Here is a 21,493-nt window from a genome sequence, read left to right as displayed (position 1 = left end):
AAAGCTCAACTAGAAATAAGAAGTCGAATCGATGTCAATTGTAATGGTCTATCGATGGTCGAGATTTATAGTCGTTTAACCTAAATATCGGCTTTGAACTAACTATCGATATTGTGTTGTGTATACTGTAATTACAAAGTATTATTTGCAACAAAATTGCGTTGATGCAAATTAGATAATGCAAAGTAATGTTGGATGATTTTGATGAAATAAAAAAGACCGACACTTTATTTTTTGCATCTCCTAGTTTTATAATGAGTCTCTCTGTGGTTTCGATACTGCACTTAAAATCCGACCAAGAATGTCGGCCTTAGAATGTTAACTTGAGTGTTATTCTCACCTTGAGAATTAATTTGGGTGTTATTTTAACTCTCTTAAGAGTGATGAATGCCTTAGGTTACTGCTAAACCAATGTTCGCTCGTGATTTACATTATGTTGTTGTTTACACGTAATATTCGTCGCTTCCGACATACTAATCCTGACTCGCCGAGGAAGCGTATTAGAGGGAAATGCAGAAACAAAAGTAATACGTGGCTGTTACTTGTTGTCGGAGATACGCGGTCAATAAATCGCTGACTAATCGTCATATTCGCACGATAGATTTGCTTGGCATTTCGGCACGTTGTTGAGTTGCAATTAAATCGATGATCATATCGCAGGCTACCATGCGTGGCATCTTGTCGTTTCTCGTTGTAACAAGCGGCTTGGTTGCGGTGGAATCTTTCAACAATGATCCAAACGTGGAAATATACGATATAACAATGTTGAGAACGATCATACATCTTAAAGAAACATGTAAGTAACCTTGCAATCGTTGTGGAAAATCATTTTCTCGAACAACAGTGAATATCTGTCCCTCCGTTTCCTCCTTGCAACTGGAGAATCTTATTCTATCTCAAATATTTGTCGAATAGATTTGTCTTCTCAGTGAATTACGTGTTTGCAAAAATGAATAAAAAATATATTTATATTGCTTTGATTTGTGTAAAAAAAGAACACATGTATTCTGTTCTTAGTAAAGCACTTGCACATATGTAGCCGCCGCGAAGAGGTGATGGAATTATGCGTAAAACGCAGCATAGAATCGATAAAGCCTCATTTAATGACTGGTGTGCCGGATTTGAATATACCATCTTTCGATCCGTATGTTATCAAGGGTTACGATCTTATCGTGAGACAAATAATATATAATAATGTTACTATGAGAATTGCGCATATGGAAATCTACGGTCTAACAGATTTCGTAGCATATGATATCGAGTAAGTAATGACGATTGATCACAGGTTGGTATAACACAAATGGAAATTCTTTCGCAGATATAGAGGGAAAAAATTCTATTTTATTAGTTTTATTAGAGACGCTTTATCCGGCAGTAAACTGTTTACATTCGACATATTCGTTGTATGGCAAATAAAATGATAACAATAGCCGACCGATGCATCACGAATTCGATTGCGAATTCGTGAGCGGCTGCGAACAACACTAACCTGAAACTATTGCTTTCAGAATTTCTGCCGATATGTCTCACATTAAATTTAAACTGTTTTTTCCGTCCATGAAATTTATCACTGTTTGCGACATGAACAATCTTTACAAGAGACGTACAAAAAGATTCGAATACGTAAGATGGATGTTGAAAGAAATATGGTCCAATATCACTATAACCGGCGAATATTATGAGGATTACAGTAAAGAAAAATATTTCCAAGTTAAAGCCGTTATTGTGAGATTGACGATTTTAGGTGGTAAGGCCTGTGCTGGAGACGAAAACAACAAGGATATTTACATCAACATGATAAATGACCAACTGCACTCCAACTGGGACGAACTGGTAGCTAAACTAGAGATCATAACGCAAATATCCGCTTCAAGTATTATATATGCAACCGCGAATAAGATATACTCGTATTATCCCATAAGAGTATTGATGCCATTTTAAGCACGCCGCAATATTTTTATTCTATCGCCGAAATGAACATCTATTTCTTTTACGACAACTGTTAATTGTCAATACGATCGATTGTTCGCGCTTTAATATCGTATCGTTTCGCAACGAGCGAAAATTCATCGCCAATAACCGAACGACGACTTTCGACGCACTTCAGAGGATTTAACAATTTTTTGATGCCGTAAAGAAAATCATCGCGCGGAAGTTTTCTCGTGATAAATTCATTTTTTTCGAAAGCGTCAACTTTGAACACGTCTCACGACTGAACGAAAGAACATTTTTTGATACATCAAAAAGCAAAGTGTAATTAAATATATGAAATTAAAAGAACCTATCAACAGTTTTGATGTGACGCGATGTGCCTAATGCCATCATGCGGAGACTTTCAGAACAACCTACGTAGAAACGATCCCACTTAACGACCGGTATTTCATATTTGAATTGTCTTTCGAACCGTACAGCGTCGATTTTGAGAGAAATATTCGATAGCTCTGTGAATATTACGCATATGAAGTTGTACGAACTAACAAAATACGAAATATATAATATTCAGTAAGTAATAATAATAAATAATATTAAGTACGTAATAATAATCGACTAAGTTAAGAGTTTATTTGAAGAATGGAAAATGCACGATTCAGACACGAAATGATTGTCACCGGACATCTGTGGAAGATCGACCAATTGATCGGAACGGTTGAAAAAATATTATTTGTCGTACAATAAGGATTGTCGGATGCGTTAATTGTCGTATAGAGAATTTCTGAGATGCTGGGAAAAAATGTTAAATTGAGACTTCACAAGTATCATTGTATATCTGAAATATTTCTCATCGCTTGTCGTGCGATAAATAAAATAATAATCTCGACGACCAAAATGATTTAAGTCGTGCATCTAACATAAAGGTTCCTTTATCTATTTTTCTTATATTCTCATTACAGGTTATTAATGTAAACAGCTTTTAATATTCTTCGTTGTTTCGGCATATTCTTACAAGTTTAGTATCATGCCTTCGATTAGTGCGATAGGTCACTGCTAAATCACAGTGTGCACGTGATTTACATATGTTGATATGTGATCGTTGAGTTCAAAATACGAATCCCGATACTTCCAGTAAGTATAAGTGGGAAACACGGAATCGAGAACAACGGCTTATTTGTCGGTGGGACAACGCAACTAAGGTGTGGCATGTGAACAATCAATTTCGCGTATAAAATTCAGTATTTTAATACGTCGTTGAGATTCACTTCTACTGAAGTCTATCTTCTACCATCTTCTATTAAAAGCCACACAATAGACCACGATGCGTGCCATTTTCGTGCTCTTCATTGTAACGAGCAGCTTAGCTCAGCACAAACTTTTCAATTATCCTTCAGTGGAACGTAAGTAATCATCCGATCGTCGCACAAAATAGATTTATTTAGAAAGGGAATGAAAATCTATATCTCGACTTTCTCTCCCGAATAGAATCCTACTTTACGGGTCGTATTTATAGTCGTGTTTTGAGACTTTTCTCGTATGGGATATTTCAGTTGAATTTCTTAATTGAATACCGTTTTAAAAAAGGAGAATCGGTATTCTGTCGGTGAAGTTTTCAAGTATAACATCTAAAGGCAGAACATTGATTTTATTTGCAATGTTTACGTCTTATTGGTTGCACCGTATTATAAATGCTTTTACACAGTGAAATGCGACTATAAATACGGGCCTATGAAAGATATATGTAATGTCAAGTATTCATCCAGAAGTTATTAATTTTTCTTGCCAACGAATCACGTCATTCATTTCCGAAACAAATATGAAATATACTTGTATCATTTTGATCTATGTACAAGAAAAAAATTACATAATGTGTATTCTGTTCTCAGTAAAATACCTGCACAGATGTAGCCGTGACAAACAGATAAAGGATTTATGTATGAAGCGGAGCATAGAATCGATAAAATTTCACTTAGCGACCGGTATTCCTCATTTGAATATACCGTCTTTCGAGCCGTATATCGTCGACAGTTACCAGTTTAGTGTTAAAGGAATATTCAATAGCTTGGTGAATATTACGCATATGAAGGTGTACAATCTAATAAACTACGAAATATTTAATATTCAGTAAGTAAATAACGATTGACCAAGTTGACTGACAAGTCGGAATTTATTCGCGAATAATGTACAATTCAGACACGAGATTCCCATTCCGAATATCCATGTAGAATCGATTGGTTGATAGAAATGATTAATAAAATATTTCATTTGCCGCACTACGGACGTTGTCGAATGTGCTAATTATCGAAAAGTGAACTTTCAGGATGTTGGGAAAAAATATTATGAGAAACCTCAAAGATGCTCTATTAAAGAGTCATCTGCAACATTCGGTATCGCTCGTTGTATGACAAATGAAGTAATAACCTCGACAGATTAAAATGATCTATGTCGTGAATTCGATCGCGAATCGTGAGCAACTGTGTGTAAAATTAGTCTTCAACTATCTCTTTCAGAATTCCTTCCCATATGTCTCAAATTAAATTTGATGCATATTTCTTTAACTCACCCATCTATCTATCCATGATCTGCGACGTAAATGCTACATTGTTCGGTACAAACATTTCAAGAACCGGATACGTAATGAACTGGAAATTTGAGCGCACCAAGGCTACCATCACGATAAATGGTGAATTTTACAATAAATACAACGAAGAATATTTTCAAGTGAATAACGTCTTGACAACAGTGAGGATTGCAAAAGCTAAAACCTACATGGGACACGTTGACAACAACTACGACTTAACAAGCTTTTTACATACCTATGCGAATGCCGAATGGGATCAAACTAAAATGGACCAAATACAGCTTGTACTCGAGGTAGCCGTTTCCAATGTTATAAAGACAATCACGAATAAGATATACTCGTTTTATCCGATGAAAATATTGATGCCACCTTCTTAATCACGTCGTAGTGTTTTTCTTTTTTCGCCGAAACGAAAAGCTACTTCTTTTATGATAACTATTAACCATCAGTAGATTGTTCGCGCAATATATTATTATTATATTATATATTAATATATTAATATTTAATATCGAGATTTCGTATCGAGATTTCATGTACGCTCGTTTGCGTGAAATTTTGCATACAAATCTTTCTCCGAAGATTTTAGGTGGCAACCAAGTGGTCACCATTGCAAGCCACTACTCAGCTACTTTCATGATAATTATCGGTTCGTAATCGATTGTCATAAAAGTCGAATGATAATACACGTTAGAAATAGTATCTCTTCATTATACTTTCACCTCACAGGTAAAAGTGTAATAAAAATACTTGTATTTTTCCTAAATTCTCCGTTGCAGCTGTAACGTCGGATGTTTCGTATAATATCATTTCGATCCCTGTGTCATAATCAATTACCGTGTATCGATGTACCAATACGTAAGGAGTGACTCTAAATTAAAATCAACTGACGATTTCCTAACTTCGTTGAAAGAAGCGTGCGCAAAACGATTGTACGATTGATTTCAAAAGCGTTTCGATACTTTTCTCTCAATGTAACTTGGATCATAATGAGTGTGATCCAACATGGAAATCTGATTGTGATTAATTCTCCAAAATTAATTTTCCTCACTGTGCTATCAGCTATGTTCAAAACCATGTGGAATAAAAAGTGTTTAATAAGTACAATGACGTTTTGACATTTTTCTTGAGCGCGGGAGCAGAAATGAAAAAAGTGTGAAAATGATTTGAATATTTTGAACAAATATAATTTTGAAAACTAAAAAATATTGATTCACGCCTCCTGTAATATGTTTACATTAGTTTTGAAGGCTCAGGAAAGAGCCGGGATTTTTTCAAACTATAGTTTAAATAGTTTAAATATTGCAAAATGCAATCTAGATATTGCCACCGAATGATCCGATTCGCGTGTAAGATTTGTTGGATATTTCGACACGTCGTATAGTGGTGAATCTTCACAAAATCCTGACCAAAATTTCTCAGAACCGTACAAAGGCTGGAAAATAGTAAAAAATGATAAAGGATAAACAACGAATAAGGTAAGAATAAACATTAATATTTTAATTACTGATATAAATATTTTAATTACTGAGAACAGTTATAATGATATAATATTATTATATTTAATAGAAATATATCACTATAACATATACATATATATATATATATATATATCACTATCGCTCTAACAGCTACGTAGACCAAAAAGCGAATTAGTGACCATTATTGGCTAAACACTCGATTTTTGTGCAATTTTTGCTTTATCCTGCAAAAGATCATATCAACGTTTTCAGGGATGTAAAGAGTAATTTATATGTGCGAACAAATTCAACATAATTTAAGATTAAAACGTCACAAGGTTCATTTCTGGCATGTATCTCTTTATTACTTTCATTCAAAATACAAATTAATTTGTACATTCTACCATTTTTTCTCTTGCGTTGCTAAAAATGACGGCAATGACAGTATTGCCAGTAAAATAACAGTATGTAATGCCAAATGACAGTACTGTGAACGCATGAAATACAATTTTCCACCCTCTCTAGGAAAACAAATCCTGTAACTAGCGACCGTTATCTTTTCTAAAATTTATGAACACACGTGTACTAATTTTTTAAGTAAGTAACTGTAACATTTGGTTTCACAGTACAAATTATACACTATCTTCTCAATACACTTTAAACATATCTGATTGTTTAATGAGATAGTTTAACTTCTGGAAACTAATAAAAAAAAAATTCCTCACTAAACTATTGGCTGTGTCCCAAATTGTATCGAGAGAAAAATGTTCTAACTATTTTACAATCAAATGTATATTTATTTACACAACATTCTACACATGCTTCTTCCGATAAAATAATTAAAATATCAAATGGTCACGACTGCGAGTTTTTACTAACGAGCTTGTACAATAATAGGTTATAGCAGGAACAGAAATGATAGTATGCGAGACATCCTACGTTACAACTGTAACAGTGGATTCAGGAAAAATTCAAGTATTTTTAGTATACTTTTACTTCTTAGGTAAGAGTATAATAAAGACTTACTATTTTCAACGTATACTGTAATTTAACTTCTATCATATAACCGATTACTACGTAAGTCCATGAGCAGTGGCTCTCAGTCGTGACCGTTTGACGAGCACTCAATGTTTCCGGAAAAATATGGAATTAGTTGTGCAAAAGAGCGTTCGCGGATCTTCTCTCGATAAGGAACATTAATATGCGAATAATTATATATATATAATACATAAAGCGATTAACAGTTGTTATAAAATAATTAGATTATGTCGTCATGACGATAAAACAAGAAGAGCGCGACCTGGCGCGTAATGTCCTTATTATGGATGATGGGTGGGCAATAAAAGAAACATCGAGAAATCATCGAATATTGAACTCGCGGCGTCTTTGATAAGTTTGGAAGCATGTCTCTCAATATGGAACATTATTTCATCTATTCTTGCTCTCCACCTCCTGAACACAATGTTATTTATTGTTTCCGCTATCCTATAGTTCTTTTTTTGGTCGCCCACGTAGGTAACAAAGTGTTGTATACTCAATTTTACTAAGACTGTTTTTACTCTCAAATAGGTTACTGTGGTCCCTATTTTAGGAATTTTTATAATACGTTCATTATCGATACGGATTACAGCTCTAACGCCATTAAACTCCCCAATCATTGGTTGTCTGCTATTTTCCGTGGGTGTATCCGTACTCCTAGAGTTTGTATCGTAGATAGCGGACATTGTAATTCGTGGAAAATACGCTACAAAATTCATTTGTTCTAGATCGCGAGAAGACATGCTGAAAAGGATAATTTCAAGTTAATTTTACGCGCAGCTGCGCACGATTCACGACGTGGATCTTTTCTGTCGAATTTTTTTATTTCAGTTGTCGTACAACGTATTGGCAGATATACTGAATGACGTTTGGATAGAGTATTTCTATAGTGCCTGGTAAGATTTCCACTGGGCGTTTTAGAAATTTTTTATTTGATAATCGGCATATCTAACAATATGTAATATTATAATCTAACACCTTAGTAAAAACTGAACTTCACAATTGTTTAGCTACGAAATAGTAAATTCGTGTCTAACGTCAATATTAGTCGGTAATGCTCACTAGTAACGCTCACTTTTCCTAGTGGCCAGATAAATAAGTTAGTCAATGATTACAATTACGGGATGAAAAATCGTAAATAGTTGTTAGCGAGTAATATTATGTTCACTTCTGATTTAAAAAATTTTTTAGAACAACGTACGCTCAATATTGAATTGCTACCTCATTTTTAAATGTTACATGGAACAATTATCCTGTATCTGAATATTGCGTTATCCGTAAATGAATTTCAACTGGCCTGTCAATTTTATTGCTCGTAAGTACTTACTTGAATTGACTTATATTGTAATTTGTTAAACCGCTGATGCTTATTTCCATAAACCTCTCCCTCTCATTAAAATCATCGTTAGAGATCTCGAAAACATCCATTCTATATGGCTCAAAAGGCGGTAATTTATCAGCCGGATAACCTTTCGCTAAGTGAGGCTTTATCGATTCTATGCTGGACTGTATGCATGTATTTAGAAACTCTTCGTTACGTTTACATAGTTTCAGACCTTGTACTGAACACAGAATATAGTGTATGAGTTCCCAATTTATATCTCGTATATATATCAAAGCGAATTTAATATATTTCTTATTCGCTTCGGAAAATACGATATTCGTTGGCAAGACAAGTCTGCTACATAAATATTTGAGATCACATGTATCCCCCATAAAATAAAACTTTAATCGCGAGACATAAGGAAGATATTCACTTTCGTTTGAGAGAAATATTTTGCGCGTGGATCGCAGGGTTACTTACTTTTGCTCTGAGGTTCATCTGCAACTAAGCCGTTAGTTACAATGAGGAGTATAAAAATAATATACATCATGATGTGGTCTTTCGTTCAAATGAATCTTAACGAAGTGTCGAAATGCCGAACGACTCTGACGTGCGGTTTTAACGATTGATCTACAATTCTCCGATCGCTTGATTTCGACGACAAGCACTTCACGTTATTCTCGCTCCTTTGTTTCCCTCTAATATTCTCGATGTGTTGCGATTTATAGGTCGAGCAAGTTGACCACGCGTCAACATTATGTAAGTCACGTGCTGGTACGTGGTTTAGCAGCAAGTTAGGGCACTAATCGAAACAATAATACTAAACATGTAGACACACATCGAAATATCTCTCAAAGTCGCCAGGTTCGTTATTGTCATACGCCGAGGCTATTACTCGGGACGAAATAATAATATGTTAAATCGAGTTGTATAACTAAGGTTTTTATATTTATATATTGCTGCCTGAAAATTTCAAGTCTTTGGTTTCATAATCTTCTGTAATAGATTAATCATATTATATGTAAAGAAGTTGTTTCAATAAAAACTCTTCAGATATTAAGAAGTATCTCACAAATTTCATAATATCAATAATCGCTTTGACGACGACGATTGTGATGCGAACCGCGTGACTTTGCGCGAAATTTCGGCGCGTGTTTACAGGTTTAGTATTGTTGTTCCGTTTAATGCCTTAGCTCACTGCTAAACCACAAGTCCGCACGTGATATGATATACATCATATTGACACGTGATCGTCGCGTTCGATATATCGAATCTAAACACATCGAGTAAGTATAAGTAGAAGGAAACGGAACAGGGAAGCCAGATTACGTACTTAAACGTCACGGTGCTTGTTTATCGTCAGAATCGAGCGGTGAAAATATTGCCGATTATCGGAATCATCAGAACTACGTATCAGAGTTACTTAATATTTCGGCATATATTCGAATTTCACTTTGACCATGATGCGTATTATTTTCGCACTCCTCGTCGTGACTAGCGACTTAGTCACGGAAAAATCGTTTAGCTACGATGCAAGAAGTGGCCAAACATCAAGTAAGTAACCCTGCGATTTTTACGCAAGTTTTTTCGAATAAAAATGAATATCTATATCTCCATTTTCACTTGCAACTAGAATTCTATTCTCTAAGTGAAATCAATATATTAACACTGAGAAGTAGTCAATAGAAGTAGCCTTAGAGTCAGAGATATAAGAATTATAATTCAATAAAATTTCACTGATAAAGTCTGTCAGTAGCAACGACTGTTTCCGTCAGGGTAATCTGATTGCAGAAACAGCGGAGAAAGATATTACATGTTATCTTTTGTTTATATTAATTATTCTTAAGATATTTCCAATAATTTTACTTGAAACATTTTTCATTACGTTTAATTTACATGGTTTGAAACACGCATTCACCCTGATAAAACTCAAAACTGAGAGCTCTGATTTGTGAGTCTCTTACCACACGATTTACGCCAAATACGATGTATGGCTGAATGCATATATGTATATGAACATATATTTCTGCTATAAGACAAGCAACAATGATTCGCAGTAAATCGATCATTAGCAAAATTAGTGAAGTGTAAGACAAAAGTGCTAAGTGGATGTGTTGCCGCTAAAAATGTGCAAAAATGCTCATTGATTGGTACAACACTATTTTATTGATTTAAACAGTGACATTTTCACTGACTTAAGAAAGTATTTTCTGTAGGAGATGCATGTGATCTTAGCTAATATTTATCTAGCAGATTTGTCTTGTCAGCGAGCCACGCTATTTCCCGAAGCAAATATGAAATTGATTTAAAAATCGCTTTGATATATGTATAAGAAATAAATTATAAAATCGATATGTTTTATGTTTAGTGCTGCAATTGCCCAGATGTGATCGCTACAGCATGTATCTAACAAAATGCATAGAGAACTTATTGCTAATGATGAGGCCTTACTTTGCCACGGGCATCCCGGAATTAAATATACCACCTTTCCAGCCGTTTCAAACGGATTATTTTGATTTTACATTACATAATGCAGACTTCAGGGGATATGCGGTATTTAGGCAAATAAAATTGTTCGGTCTCTCAAACTATCAGGTGGAAAGTGTAGAGTAAGTAATAACGACCGATTAGGTGAAACAAAATTTATTTACGAATAATGCACGATTCACATGCAGGACGATAGTTCCATGCGATGCGATAAAAATTTAAGATTGATCTGCTCTATTTAACAATCTTTCAACATATTTGCGCAAAATATTCATCGTACGATATGAAATAAAATATGAAAAAAAAAATATATTTAATCAACTGAAATATGATTATTGTGAACTTTAACTAGCTTAACATAATCCTTTTCAGAGTTTTTTCCGGAATGAGAGAAATTAAATTTCAAACGTACATCCCATTAAGCACATTGCGCGCTATTTATAGCATAAACGCTACTATCTCCGGTATATATATAGATAGACACGGATACCAAATGCGAAGCACTTTAAGCGGCATTTCTTCCAATGTACACATAATAGGAGATTATAGGAGAATAAACAACGAAGACCGTTTCGTAGCGAGCAATGTCTTTGTGAAATTGAGCTTCATACACGTCAGTATGTACTTGGATCAAGTTCGAACAGACCACCTATTATCGACTATTGTAAATGACTATCTGAACATCCAGTGGCAAACTGTAACAGATTTATTTAAGATCAGAATCGAATTGGTCGTTAGCGAAATTATCCAACAAACCGCGAATGCGATAAGCACGCGTTTATAATGTAAATAATATTGTCGTACTAAACAAATCAATATTTCTATTTTATCGTTGTGACGAGCAACTAATTATTTTTAATCAACTAATTTTATTGACATCCGTTAAACGTCAAAACGATCGATTGTTCGCATTAACATTGATATGTTTCCCATCAAATGCGAATACACTCTTTTGCACAACTTTTTCACACATTTACTCATGAAGATGTTAGACACGCGTCAAATGATCGCTGTTACAAGCCACTACTCATGAGTTTGCATAATAATCGGTTATAACAAAAGTCGAATGACAGTATACGTTGGAAATAGTAGCCTTTTATTATATTTATTATATGAGAGATAAAAGTATAATAAAAATACTTCCATATTTTCTGAATCTTCCGTTGTAGCTGTAACGTCGGATATTTCACATACTATCACTTCGCCTCTCATCATAACTGAATATCATGCAAGTTCGTGAATATGAATATGATTATGAATAACGATTCGTAATCATAACCACTTGAGGATCTATTAATCTATTCATTGCAAAAAACGTATGTAAAATATTGTGCAAACAAATGTAACCTCGATTACAAAATGGTTTGGATACTTTTCTTTCAGTGCAGTTTAGAACGCACCCCTAATGGGTTCAATGAGAGAACTTGTTTTTGATTAATTTCCAGAAGTTAAATGCTCTCATTAAACCATTAGATATATTCAAATGATATCAAGAAGAAAGTATCCAATCCATAAATTGAAATCAAATGTGTATAGAATTATCCGGAAAGTGAGTACACGCGTGTTCGTGAATTCCAGAAAAGACGTCAACGGATGATAATTCGTTTAGTATTTGTTCTTTCGGAGAGAACAAATAAATTTTCTTCAACGCGTTTGCAATATTTAAAATTTTTAGCAATGCGACAGCGAAAGAGAAATATGTACCAAATATGTACTATTTAAATTGTACTTTGAAGAAAAGTAATAAAGGGATATAGACATAAGAAAGGGATATACACGACTTGAAAAAACATTTTAATCCTAAGTATCCTAAATTCAACCTTACAACTCCCGATTCTCCAGATTATTTGACTCTAAATATTTACCACGACGGATAATGATTGCGAAACGCTTTCACGAGAATTTCTAGCTTGTGTTTATACGATTACTATTATTCTTTTGCTCAGTGCTTGAGGATAATATGAAACAACAAGTCCGCTCGTGATTTACATCATGATGACACGTGATCAGCCTGTTCGACATGCTAATCTTGACACGCCGAGCAAACATAATAGCGGCAGCCGTGGAAGTAGCAACAACGGAAGCAGCTAATTATCTGTCTTCAGATCCAGGCAATCGGTGTATCGCCGATTAATCGTCAGATTTGCATAACGGAGTCTAACGGCGTTTTAGCATATCGCTAAATTTTACCTCGACCAAAGAGCCACTTCGCGAGCCATAATGCGTGTCATTATCGCCATCTTCGTTGTAACGAGCGTCTTAGACGCGGTGAGAAGTCATCCCGACCTACGAGACGAAAGTACGTATCTTTGCGATCGCTGTGCAAAATAGTTCTCTCAAACAAGAGTGAAAATTTTATATCTCAATAAACCTTCTCTCGCGACCAGAATCCTATTCTATAGAAGATATATGTGATTAGTAATATCCGCTAAGCCGACTTTTTCGACTCAACGAACCGCGCGTCGTCCGAAACGAATACAAAATATATTAATATCGTTTTCATTTACGTCCATGGCAGAAATTTTAAACACGATATATTTGTCTTTAGTTTTCCAACCAGAGTTTATCGTATGTAACCGCACCCAAAAAAATATAGAAACATGCATAGAGAAGAGTATACAATCGATGCGACCTTATTTAAAGAACGGTATTCGGATGCTGAATATATCATCTATCGATCCCTTCAGAGCGGAGCACTTTCAGTTTACCTCGAACAAATCCTTTAGCGGAATTGCGAAATGTGAGAGTTTAGAGATGGACAATTTCTCGAAGTTCACGGTAATTAACGTCGAGTAAGTAATTAGGACAGATTAAGTTGGCAAACCGGTCAAAATCCGTTCACAGAGAACGCAATATTCAGACCGGGATGATTGTCGTGATGATGATAAACATAAGATCGACTGGTTAATCCGAACCATTGAGCGAATATTTCATTTTGTCGGATATGCAGATCCGATAGAGAATTCCTAAGCTGCTCCCGGGAAGAATTTCCCTAGAGATCTTAGAAATGCTCTAACCAGCATTATTATAACACATCCGACAATATTCGTCGTGCGACAAATGAAACAATAACTTCGATCGAGCAAAACGATACACGTCTTCAATTCGATCGCGGATCTTGCGCAGCTGCACGCGAAATTAACTTGACATCGTCATTTTCAGGGTTTCCGCCGATATGCTTCAAATTAAATTTAATATATTTTTTCAATCTATCCCATTCATCGCTGTCTGCAAAATAAACAGTAGAATTTTTGGTTTATTCGTGGAATATGGAAGATACGAATTTAAAGGGAACTTTATAGGCGCTGTAGCCAAGGTCACAATAAATGGTGAATTTTGCACATCGGATAGCAATCACGAAGAATTTTTCAACGTGCGTGATGTCTCAGTGATATTGAGCATAAGATCAGTCACATCACACATAAAAAATCTAGTCGAACAAGATGCTATACTGGACGAAGTAAATTCGTATCTAAACAGCGACTGGGGACAGATAGAGATACGGAAAGAAATATTGCCCGAATTCCAGAGGGCCGCTGCCACTGTTATCCGTTCAATCGCTAATAAGATCTATTCAACATACCCGATAGAATTGTTGATGCCAAAAATCTAAAACTTCAATGTTTTATTTTATCACTCTGACGTCAAGCAAATTATTTTGTGAAATTTGCGAATCGTCGATCATTATTCGTGTTTCGTCTCGTCCGAGAATACACGTGCATTTTTCCGAAAATGTTAGGTGCCAATCAAACTGTCACAAATGCGAGCCACTGGTCACAAACTTGCGTGGTAATCGGTTGTAACAGAAGACGAATGACAATACTCGTTGAAGGTAATAGCTTTTTATTATATCCTTATCTGACAGATAAAGATATAATAAAGTTACTTACATTTTTTCTGAATCCAACGTCAGAGTTATAACGTCGGATGTTTCGTAAATTATTACTTCGGCTCTTCTCAAAATTTATTACTATGCAGTTCGTGATTAGCGATAAGCTTGCAATAATAGTACGTCTGATGTTTCCCTAATATTATCGCAAGAAGCGAGCATAAAACATTGTACAACCGAATGCACATTTAATTTATAAATATGTGTAAAAAGATAACACATGTACAATTATCTGAAAAATGAGTATAAGATGTTCGGGAGTTCCAAAAAAGACAACGAATGGTAGTTATAGAAAATGTTCTTCCTGGAGAGAACGACAGAATTTTCTGCAGGGTGTTCATACGATATTGACATTTATATCATCGCGACAGTGAAAATGAAAAATATACAAATTAATTTGTACTACGAATAAGAGAAATAAAAAGTTACATATGTAAAGAATAAAAAAACCTTACTTTCTTAACTTAACTTTAAGGGACTTAGTATTTGATTCAATATTAATTACAATAATTACGATAAGACCTCAAGTAACAATTTTATTCGATATATTATTTTGTCCCAAATATTCTCATCGAATGATGATAGTGAATCGCGCGACTTTGCGAGGACTGTCGGTACGTGTCAACAGGTTTAGTGTTATTATTATGCAGGGTACCTCAGCTACCAGAGCTAAACCACGTGTCCCTTTCGTGATTTACATCATATTGACACGTGATTGTATCGTTCGACATATGAATCTCGTTAAACCGAGCAAACATATAAGAAGGAGACACGGAAACGAGAACAACGTGCTTACTTGTCGCCGAAATCAAGCAGTCAGTTGTAAATTGATTGGCAGAAAGATTTGTCAGAGAGAGTTAACATCGGCACATCGTTCTTCTTCTCTTCAATAAAAGACCATAACGCAAGTTAAAATGCGCGTTATTTTCGCACTCCTCGCTATAAGTAATTTAGTCGTAGGGAAAAAAATCCACTTCGTTGAAACAAATTGTAAGTAAACCTGCGCATAGTTAATCAAATTTATCGAACTGAAGTGAATATCTATAACTCCGTTTTCTCTCGCGACTAGAGTCCTATTCTGTGGGAGATACATTTAATTTCGAGTATTTATCTAGTAAATTTGTCTTGTCAGAGTGAACCACGTGTTTTCCGAAGTAAATCCGAAGAAATATATTAAAAAATGTTTAAATTGCTTTGATTTATGTGTAAGAAATAAGTTGCAAACTCTATGTATTCTGTTCTTAGTTCCTAACATGATCACATGCAATCGCTACGAAAAGCCTGAAGTTTTAGAAAGATGCTTAAAGTCGAGCATAAATTCAATAAAACCATATTTGGCGACAGGCGTTGAAGCCCTACAAATACCAAGTTTCGAACCGTATTTCAAGGAAAATTATGAGTTTATCTCGGGAAAAGAATTTAACGGATTTGCGAAATTGACAGACCCAACGACATACGGCCTAACAAAGTTCAAGTTAAATAAAGTCAGGTAAGTAAACTAACGACCAATCAAGTTGACAAACCAGTCAAAATTCATTAACGGATAACGTATTTTTCGCAGTCATTGTCTCATGTAGATGATATCGTTAGGTTAATATTTCATGTTATATTATGTGTCGATTGTCGAATAGAGAATTTCTAAGGCGCGCTCGTATGAAAATCTTACCAGGTATCTCAGAAATCCTCTATCTAACAGTCGTTTTGGCACATCGGACAATATTCATTATATAATAAATAAATAATAAACTTGATCGACAGAAACGATACATCGTCAATTCAATCGTGGATAATGCGCAGTTGCACGCAAAACTGAAACTGTCGTTCGAAACTTTTCACAGTTCTTTTTCGTTTTCAGGGTTAACGCCGATTTGACTCGGATTGAATTAGAAGCGTACATTCCATACATTGAATTTTTCGCCATATATTGCATAGATGCTGTGATATTTGGTAAATATCTACAGAAAGGAGATCGCACAGTTAGAATGGAAATATCAGGCATAGCAATCAACGCCACAATAGATGGTGAATATTACGTGGATTCTAACAACAAAGAAGAATATTTCAGAGTCATAAACGTCCCCGTTGAATTGCGTATGGGTGAAGTCATTGTTTACTTGAACAATAATAAACGACCTCACCGTTTATTAGGAGAAATAAATGAACTTCTACAGAACAATAACAAACAAGTAGCGCGTGAAATAATGCCTAAAGTTAAGAAATTCGCTTCTAACGCTATCCGTTTGATTACTGATAGGATATTCTCGAATATCCCGATGAGTTTAATAATGCCAATCAATTATGGAGTTTCTCGTAACCGAGACAAAACAAGAAACTGATCATTTTTAACATAATTAAATGTATGCAACTTAATGTTTCATATCAAGCAAAAATGTATGTACATACACTCGTTTCTACGATTTTTTCCGAAGAAGTTAGATGGTTAGACAATAAAATGATCACAATTGCCAGCTACTAGTCATTGGCTTGCATGGTAATCAAACAGAAAACGAATAACAGTACTCGTTGAAAATAATATTGCTTTATTATATTTTTACCGAAAAGATAAAAGTATAATAAGAACAGTTTTCCTGGATCCTCCATTACAGTTGTAACGGCGGATTTCTCGTATACTGTTACTTCGGCTCCTGTCACAATTCATTATGCAAAATCGTGAGTAATAGCTCGCAATCGTGACCAGCTGACGCTCTATTTAATAATTTATATAATTTAAATTAACTCAATTATAATCATATTTAAATTAATTTAATTATTACTTCATCGCAAAAAGCGAGTGCAGTTAATACAGTATATACATGAACAGTAAACTTGGTTTTAAAACGGTTTAGACACTTTTCTCTCGATACAACTTAGAGCACAGCCAATGCTTCAATGAGAGAACTTGTTTTTAATTAAATTCCAGAAGTTAAGTTCTGTCATTCTGTCATGAGCTGTGTCCAAAGCCGCATCGAGAAAAAAAGTGACTAATCCGTACAATGACGTCAAATGTATAATTATTTGGAAAATGCACTCGTATCCGGAAATTATAGAAAATATAACGGGCAGTAGAGCCGTATTATGTTTCGTGGAGAAGAAAAAGAAGAATTGTTTTCAACGCACACATTTGTACTAATGCGACATTTTTACTAATGCGACGGAGCGAATGCAAAAACATTATACAAATTAATTTGTACTGAATAAAAGTAATAAAGAGTTATATACGTATAAAATGTTTAATCATTAGATCCATGCATAAGAATAGCTTGGCATATCGGCACTTCGTTAAGATTTACTTGTACCATAGGAACCACGTGCCATGCCACTATGCGTGTCATTTCCACACTCCTTATTATAAGTTACAAGCGTCTCAGTCTATGGAAACATTTCAGTTACCTGACCATAGCAATCGTCGCGCAAAGTAGTTTTCTCAAACGAGTATGAGTATCTATTCCTCCGCATCCTTCGATATTTTATAAAAGGTGCACGTGATCTCTAATATTAGTCGAATCGATTTTCCTGCTCGTCAAAAAACCGTGTGTATATATAAATATATTTCGAAACAAATACAAAATATATTTCTATTGCCTTGATCAATGTAGAAAGCAATTGAAAACATAGTGTTTCTTATTCTTAGCTTATCCGAACCTGCACGATGTAGCAGCTGCTATAACCTTGTAAAAATTTGCATAAAGTATCATAGAATGTATGAGACTTCATTTAGCGGCCGGTATTGCATATGTAGATATATCGTCTTTCGCACCATATCATCCCGAACATTACCCAATCTTTGCTTCAAGCATATAATTTGAGTTATTTGGCTCGTGATACTGAATTTTCATATTGAAAAGCCTCTTCGTAAGTTTATAATTGACTGAACAAAAGATATTTTTCTGCAACTTTATTTAACTATCTAAGTAATAAATATTAACTTTTCGAGCGCAAATAATAAGCGATATACAGGGTGTCCGAAATTAATCTCGGTTCCCGCGGTGTGCAAGTAGAACGGGTGAAATTGAGTAGAAAAGCCATGTACCATTTTGTAAAATTTGTAATAGTTCATGAGAAATTAATTATTTTGTCTGAGCTAATGAATGCACAGAAAGCGGTAAGCTAGATTCTGCATAAAGAAAAATGGCTTATTTCTGAAAAACTTCTAGCAACATTAAGCGTCGATTAATTTGTAAAAATGAAGTAATTTGTAATGCAGCAAGCAGTGACGCAGGGCTTTGAAAAGAAACATGCCTTTCGTTATTAGTTGATACCATCAATTAACCAGTTAAGTGTGTTTGACGACTATATCCGTCATGGAGATGTGGCAGAATCTTGTGTCATGACGACTATATCCGTCATGCGTAAAATTTTGTTACAATTTGATATTTAAATTGTAATTCTGGCGAAAACTAAATTATATTCGTAAATTTTAATATGGGTAAAATGTTTAGAGGTCAAGACGAAATGAAACAAACAAATGAAAATTATAAATAATTTGAGTTGGATTTATAACTTCCTGAGAGCTAACTCGCTTGATTATCGCGACACACACTGGTGGGCGCTTTACAAAGAGATCGCCACAGTTAACTGGTTAATATCGTTGCTAGGAGATCTTCAGAAGTAAATAACAAGTTAAAACCAATAATAATAAATAAAGACGATTTCTCTTTATAGAGTATCAACAGGATTAGTATTATTATTGTTGGATGCCTTAGCTGAATCACGTGTCCGCTCGTGATTTACATCATATTTATATATGATATATTGCTCGACATACGAATCCCGTCACGCCGAGGAAGTATATAAGAGGAAGACAATGAGAACAACGTATAGTGCTTACTTCAAGGTCGAAATCAAGTAATCGGTAAATTGAGAATTAACTGACAGAAACTTGCGGAATTACTCGACATATCAACACATCATTAAGTTTTGCTTCAACAAAAAACCATGTCACAGAACACAATACATGTTATTTTCGCATTCCTTGCTGTAACGAGCTTAGTCATAAGCAAAAAAATCCACCAAGTTGATAAAGATGGTAAGTCAACCTGCGATTGGCGCACGAAATAAAATTGTCGAACAAAAGTGAATATCTAAATCTCCATTTTCTCTCGCAACTGAAATTCTATTATGTGGAAAATACACGTGTAATTTCAAGTATTTATCTAGTAAATTTGTCTTGTAATACAAAATATATTTAAATCGCTTTGATCTATCTATATTTATGAGAAATAAATTGTGAACTCTCAATGTGTTCTGTTTTTAGTACCTCTCCTGATTACGTGCAATCGCCATCAACCGATTAAAAATCTGGAAAAATGCTTAATGTCAGGCGTAATTTCAATGAAGGTACATTTGATGAGAGGTGTTCAAGGTCTGAATATTCCGCGATTCTTTCCGTACAACATAGAAAAGTTTAAATTTACCTCGGAAAACCAATTTGATGGAAATGCGATTCTTTCGAATGTCGTGATAGAAGGTCTAACAAACTTCACGTTAAGAAAAGTCGAGTAAGTAAGAAATGGCCAGGATTGACAGACCAGTCGAAGTTCATTCGGATAACATATTAGTCGTCTTTGTCCCACGTAAATGATAAATTTAAAATCGATCGATTGATGGATATCGCTAGGTTTACATTCCTTGTTATCGGATTTTTCAATTTTTTAATAGAGAATTTCTAGGGTGCTCGTTTGAAAATCTTACCAGGGACCTCAGAAATACTCTATCTATCAATCGTTTGGCACATCCGACAATATTTGTTATTCGACAAGTGAAATAATAACCTTGATCGACTGAAACAATCTACGCCATAAATTTGACGTCGTAGATAATACACAGCTGCGCGCAAAACTAGCCTAAAACTATATCTTTCAGAGTTAACGACAACATATCACAGATTAAACTGAAAGCGTACTTTCCACGCATTACATTTCTCGCCAAATATGATATAAACGCTCTAATCTTTGATAAATATCTAAAAAGAAGAGATCGTAAAGTTAAGGGGAATATTACAGACATATCAATCAACGTCACAATAGATGGTGAATATTATAAGCATCCTGACAATAATGAAGAATATTTCAAAATCAATAACGTCCCCGTGGAATTGAACATAAATGAAGCCACGTTCTACTTGTACAACAAAAAAGTACCTGACCCTATAATAGGACATATAAATCATCATTTGGCCACCGATAAAAGAATTGTAGCAAATGAAATAACTCCCGCAGCTAAGGCATTCGCTGTCAGAATTATCCGTTTCATTGCCAATAAGATGTTCTCAAATATCCCGATAAGATTAATAATGAAAGGCGAATCTGAACATTTTTAGATTTTTAGATTTTAAGAGAGGATGGTATACTTGCAACGGACCGTCGAAATGTTTAATGTAATTGATCTTAATCTTTAACACAATTGATAGTATGCACATTAATATTTCATATCAAGCGAAAATGTACATCAATTATTATTTCATGTACACTAACTTGTACAAATTTTTTCGATAGACGTCTGATAATCTTTAATATAATTGATTGAATGTATGTTAATATTTGATATCTAGCGAAAATTCATATACATTCGTTTGCACGAATTTTCCCGAGGAAGTTAAATAGCTAGGCAATCAAATAATCACAGTTGCCAGCCACCGGTCACTAACCTGCGTGATAATCTAATGGAAAACGAATGATAGTATTCGTTGGAATAGTATTCCTTCATTATACTTTTACTGAACAGATAAAAATATAATAAAAATACTTATATTTTTCCTGAGTCCTTCGTTCCATTTGCAACGTCAA

General features: G+C 34.6%; 5 protein-coding genes across 5 annotated transcripts; 4 read left to right on the top strand and 1 right to left on the bottom strand.

Moving 5' to 3' along the window:
* Nucleotides 1-666: 666 nt before the first annotated feature.
* Nucleotides 667-4,890, top strand: LOC106742127. Its single transcript, XM_014614790.1, has 5 exons — nt 667-796; nt 1,018-1,261; nt 1,509-1,873; nt 3,819-4,056; nt 4,443-4,890. The coding sequence occupies exons 1-5, from the start codon at nt 667-669 to the stop codon at nt 4,888-4,890; spliced, it is 1,425 nt and encodes a 474-aa protein (XP_014470276.1).
* Nucleotides 4,891-7,289: 2,399 nt separating this feature from the next.
* LOC106742124 lies at nt 7,290-8,879 on the bottom strand. Its single transcript, XM_014614776.1, has 3 exons — nt 8,813-8,879; nt 8,336-8,570; nt 7,290-7,752 (listed from the first exon to the last, which is right to left on the bottom strand). The coding sequence occupies exons 1-3, from the start codon at nt 8,877-8,879 to the stop codon at nt 7,290-7,292; spliced, it is 765 nt and encodes a 254-aa protein (XP_014470262.1).
* Nucleotides 8,880-9,795: 916 nt separating this feature from the next.
* Nucleotides 9,796-14,432, top strand: LOC106742118. Its single transcript, XM_014614762.1, has 5 exons — nt 9,796-9,886; nt 10,701-10,941; nt 11,192-11,436; nt 13,368-13,611; nt 14,096-14,432. Exons 1-5 carry the CDS (start codon nt 9,796-9,798, stop codon nt 14,430-14,432), a joined length of 1,158 nt encoding a protein of 385 aa, XP_014470248.1.
* A 119-nt stretch (nt 14,433-14,551) lies between these two features.
* LOC106742112 lies at nt 14,552-17,044 on the top strand. Its single transcript, XM_014614749.1, has 3 exons — nt 14,552-14,651; nt 15,954-16,197; nt 16,564-17,044. Exons 1-3 carry the CDS (start codon nt 14,552-14,554, stop codon nt 17,042-17,044), a joined length of 825 nt encoding a protein of 274 aa, XP_014470235.1.
* Nucleotides 17,045-19,643: 2,599 nt separating this feature from the next.
* On the top strand, nt 19,644-21,027 carry LOC106742101. The gene is made up of 3 exons (XM_014614737.1): nt 19,644-19,734; nt 19,963-20,206; nt 20,571-21,027. The coding sequence occupies exons 1-3, from the start codon at nt 19,644-19,646 to the stop codon at nt 21,025-21,027; spliced, it is 792 nt and encodes a 263-aa protein (XP_014470223.1).
* The last annotated feature ends 466 nt before the right edge of the window (nt 21,028-21,493 follow it).

Source organism: Dinoponera quadriceps, unplaced genomic scaffold (assembly GCF_001313825.1).
Source record: "Dinoponera quadriceps isolate SergipeBrazil2010 unplaced genomic scaffold, ASM131382v1 scaffold3, whole genome shotgun sequence".
In the NCBI taxonomy this organism is placed as follows: domain Eukaryota; kingdom Metazoa; phylum Arthropoda; class Insecta; order Hymenoptera; family Formicidae; genus Dinoponera; species Dinoponera quadriceps.
This window is presented reverse-complemented; position numbering and strand designations above follow the sequence as displayed.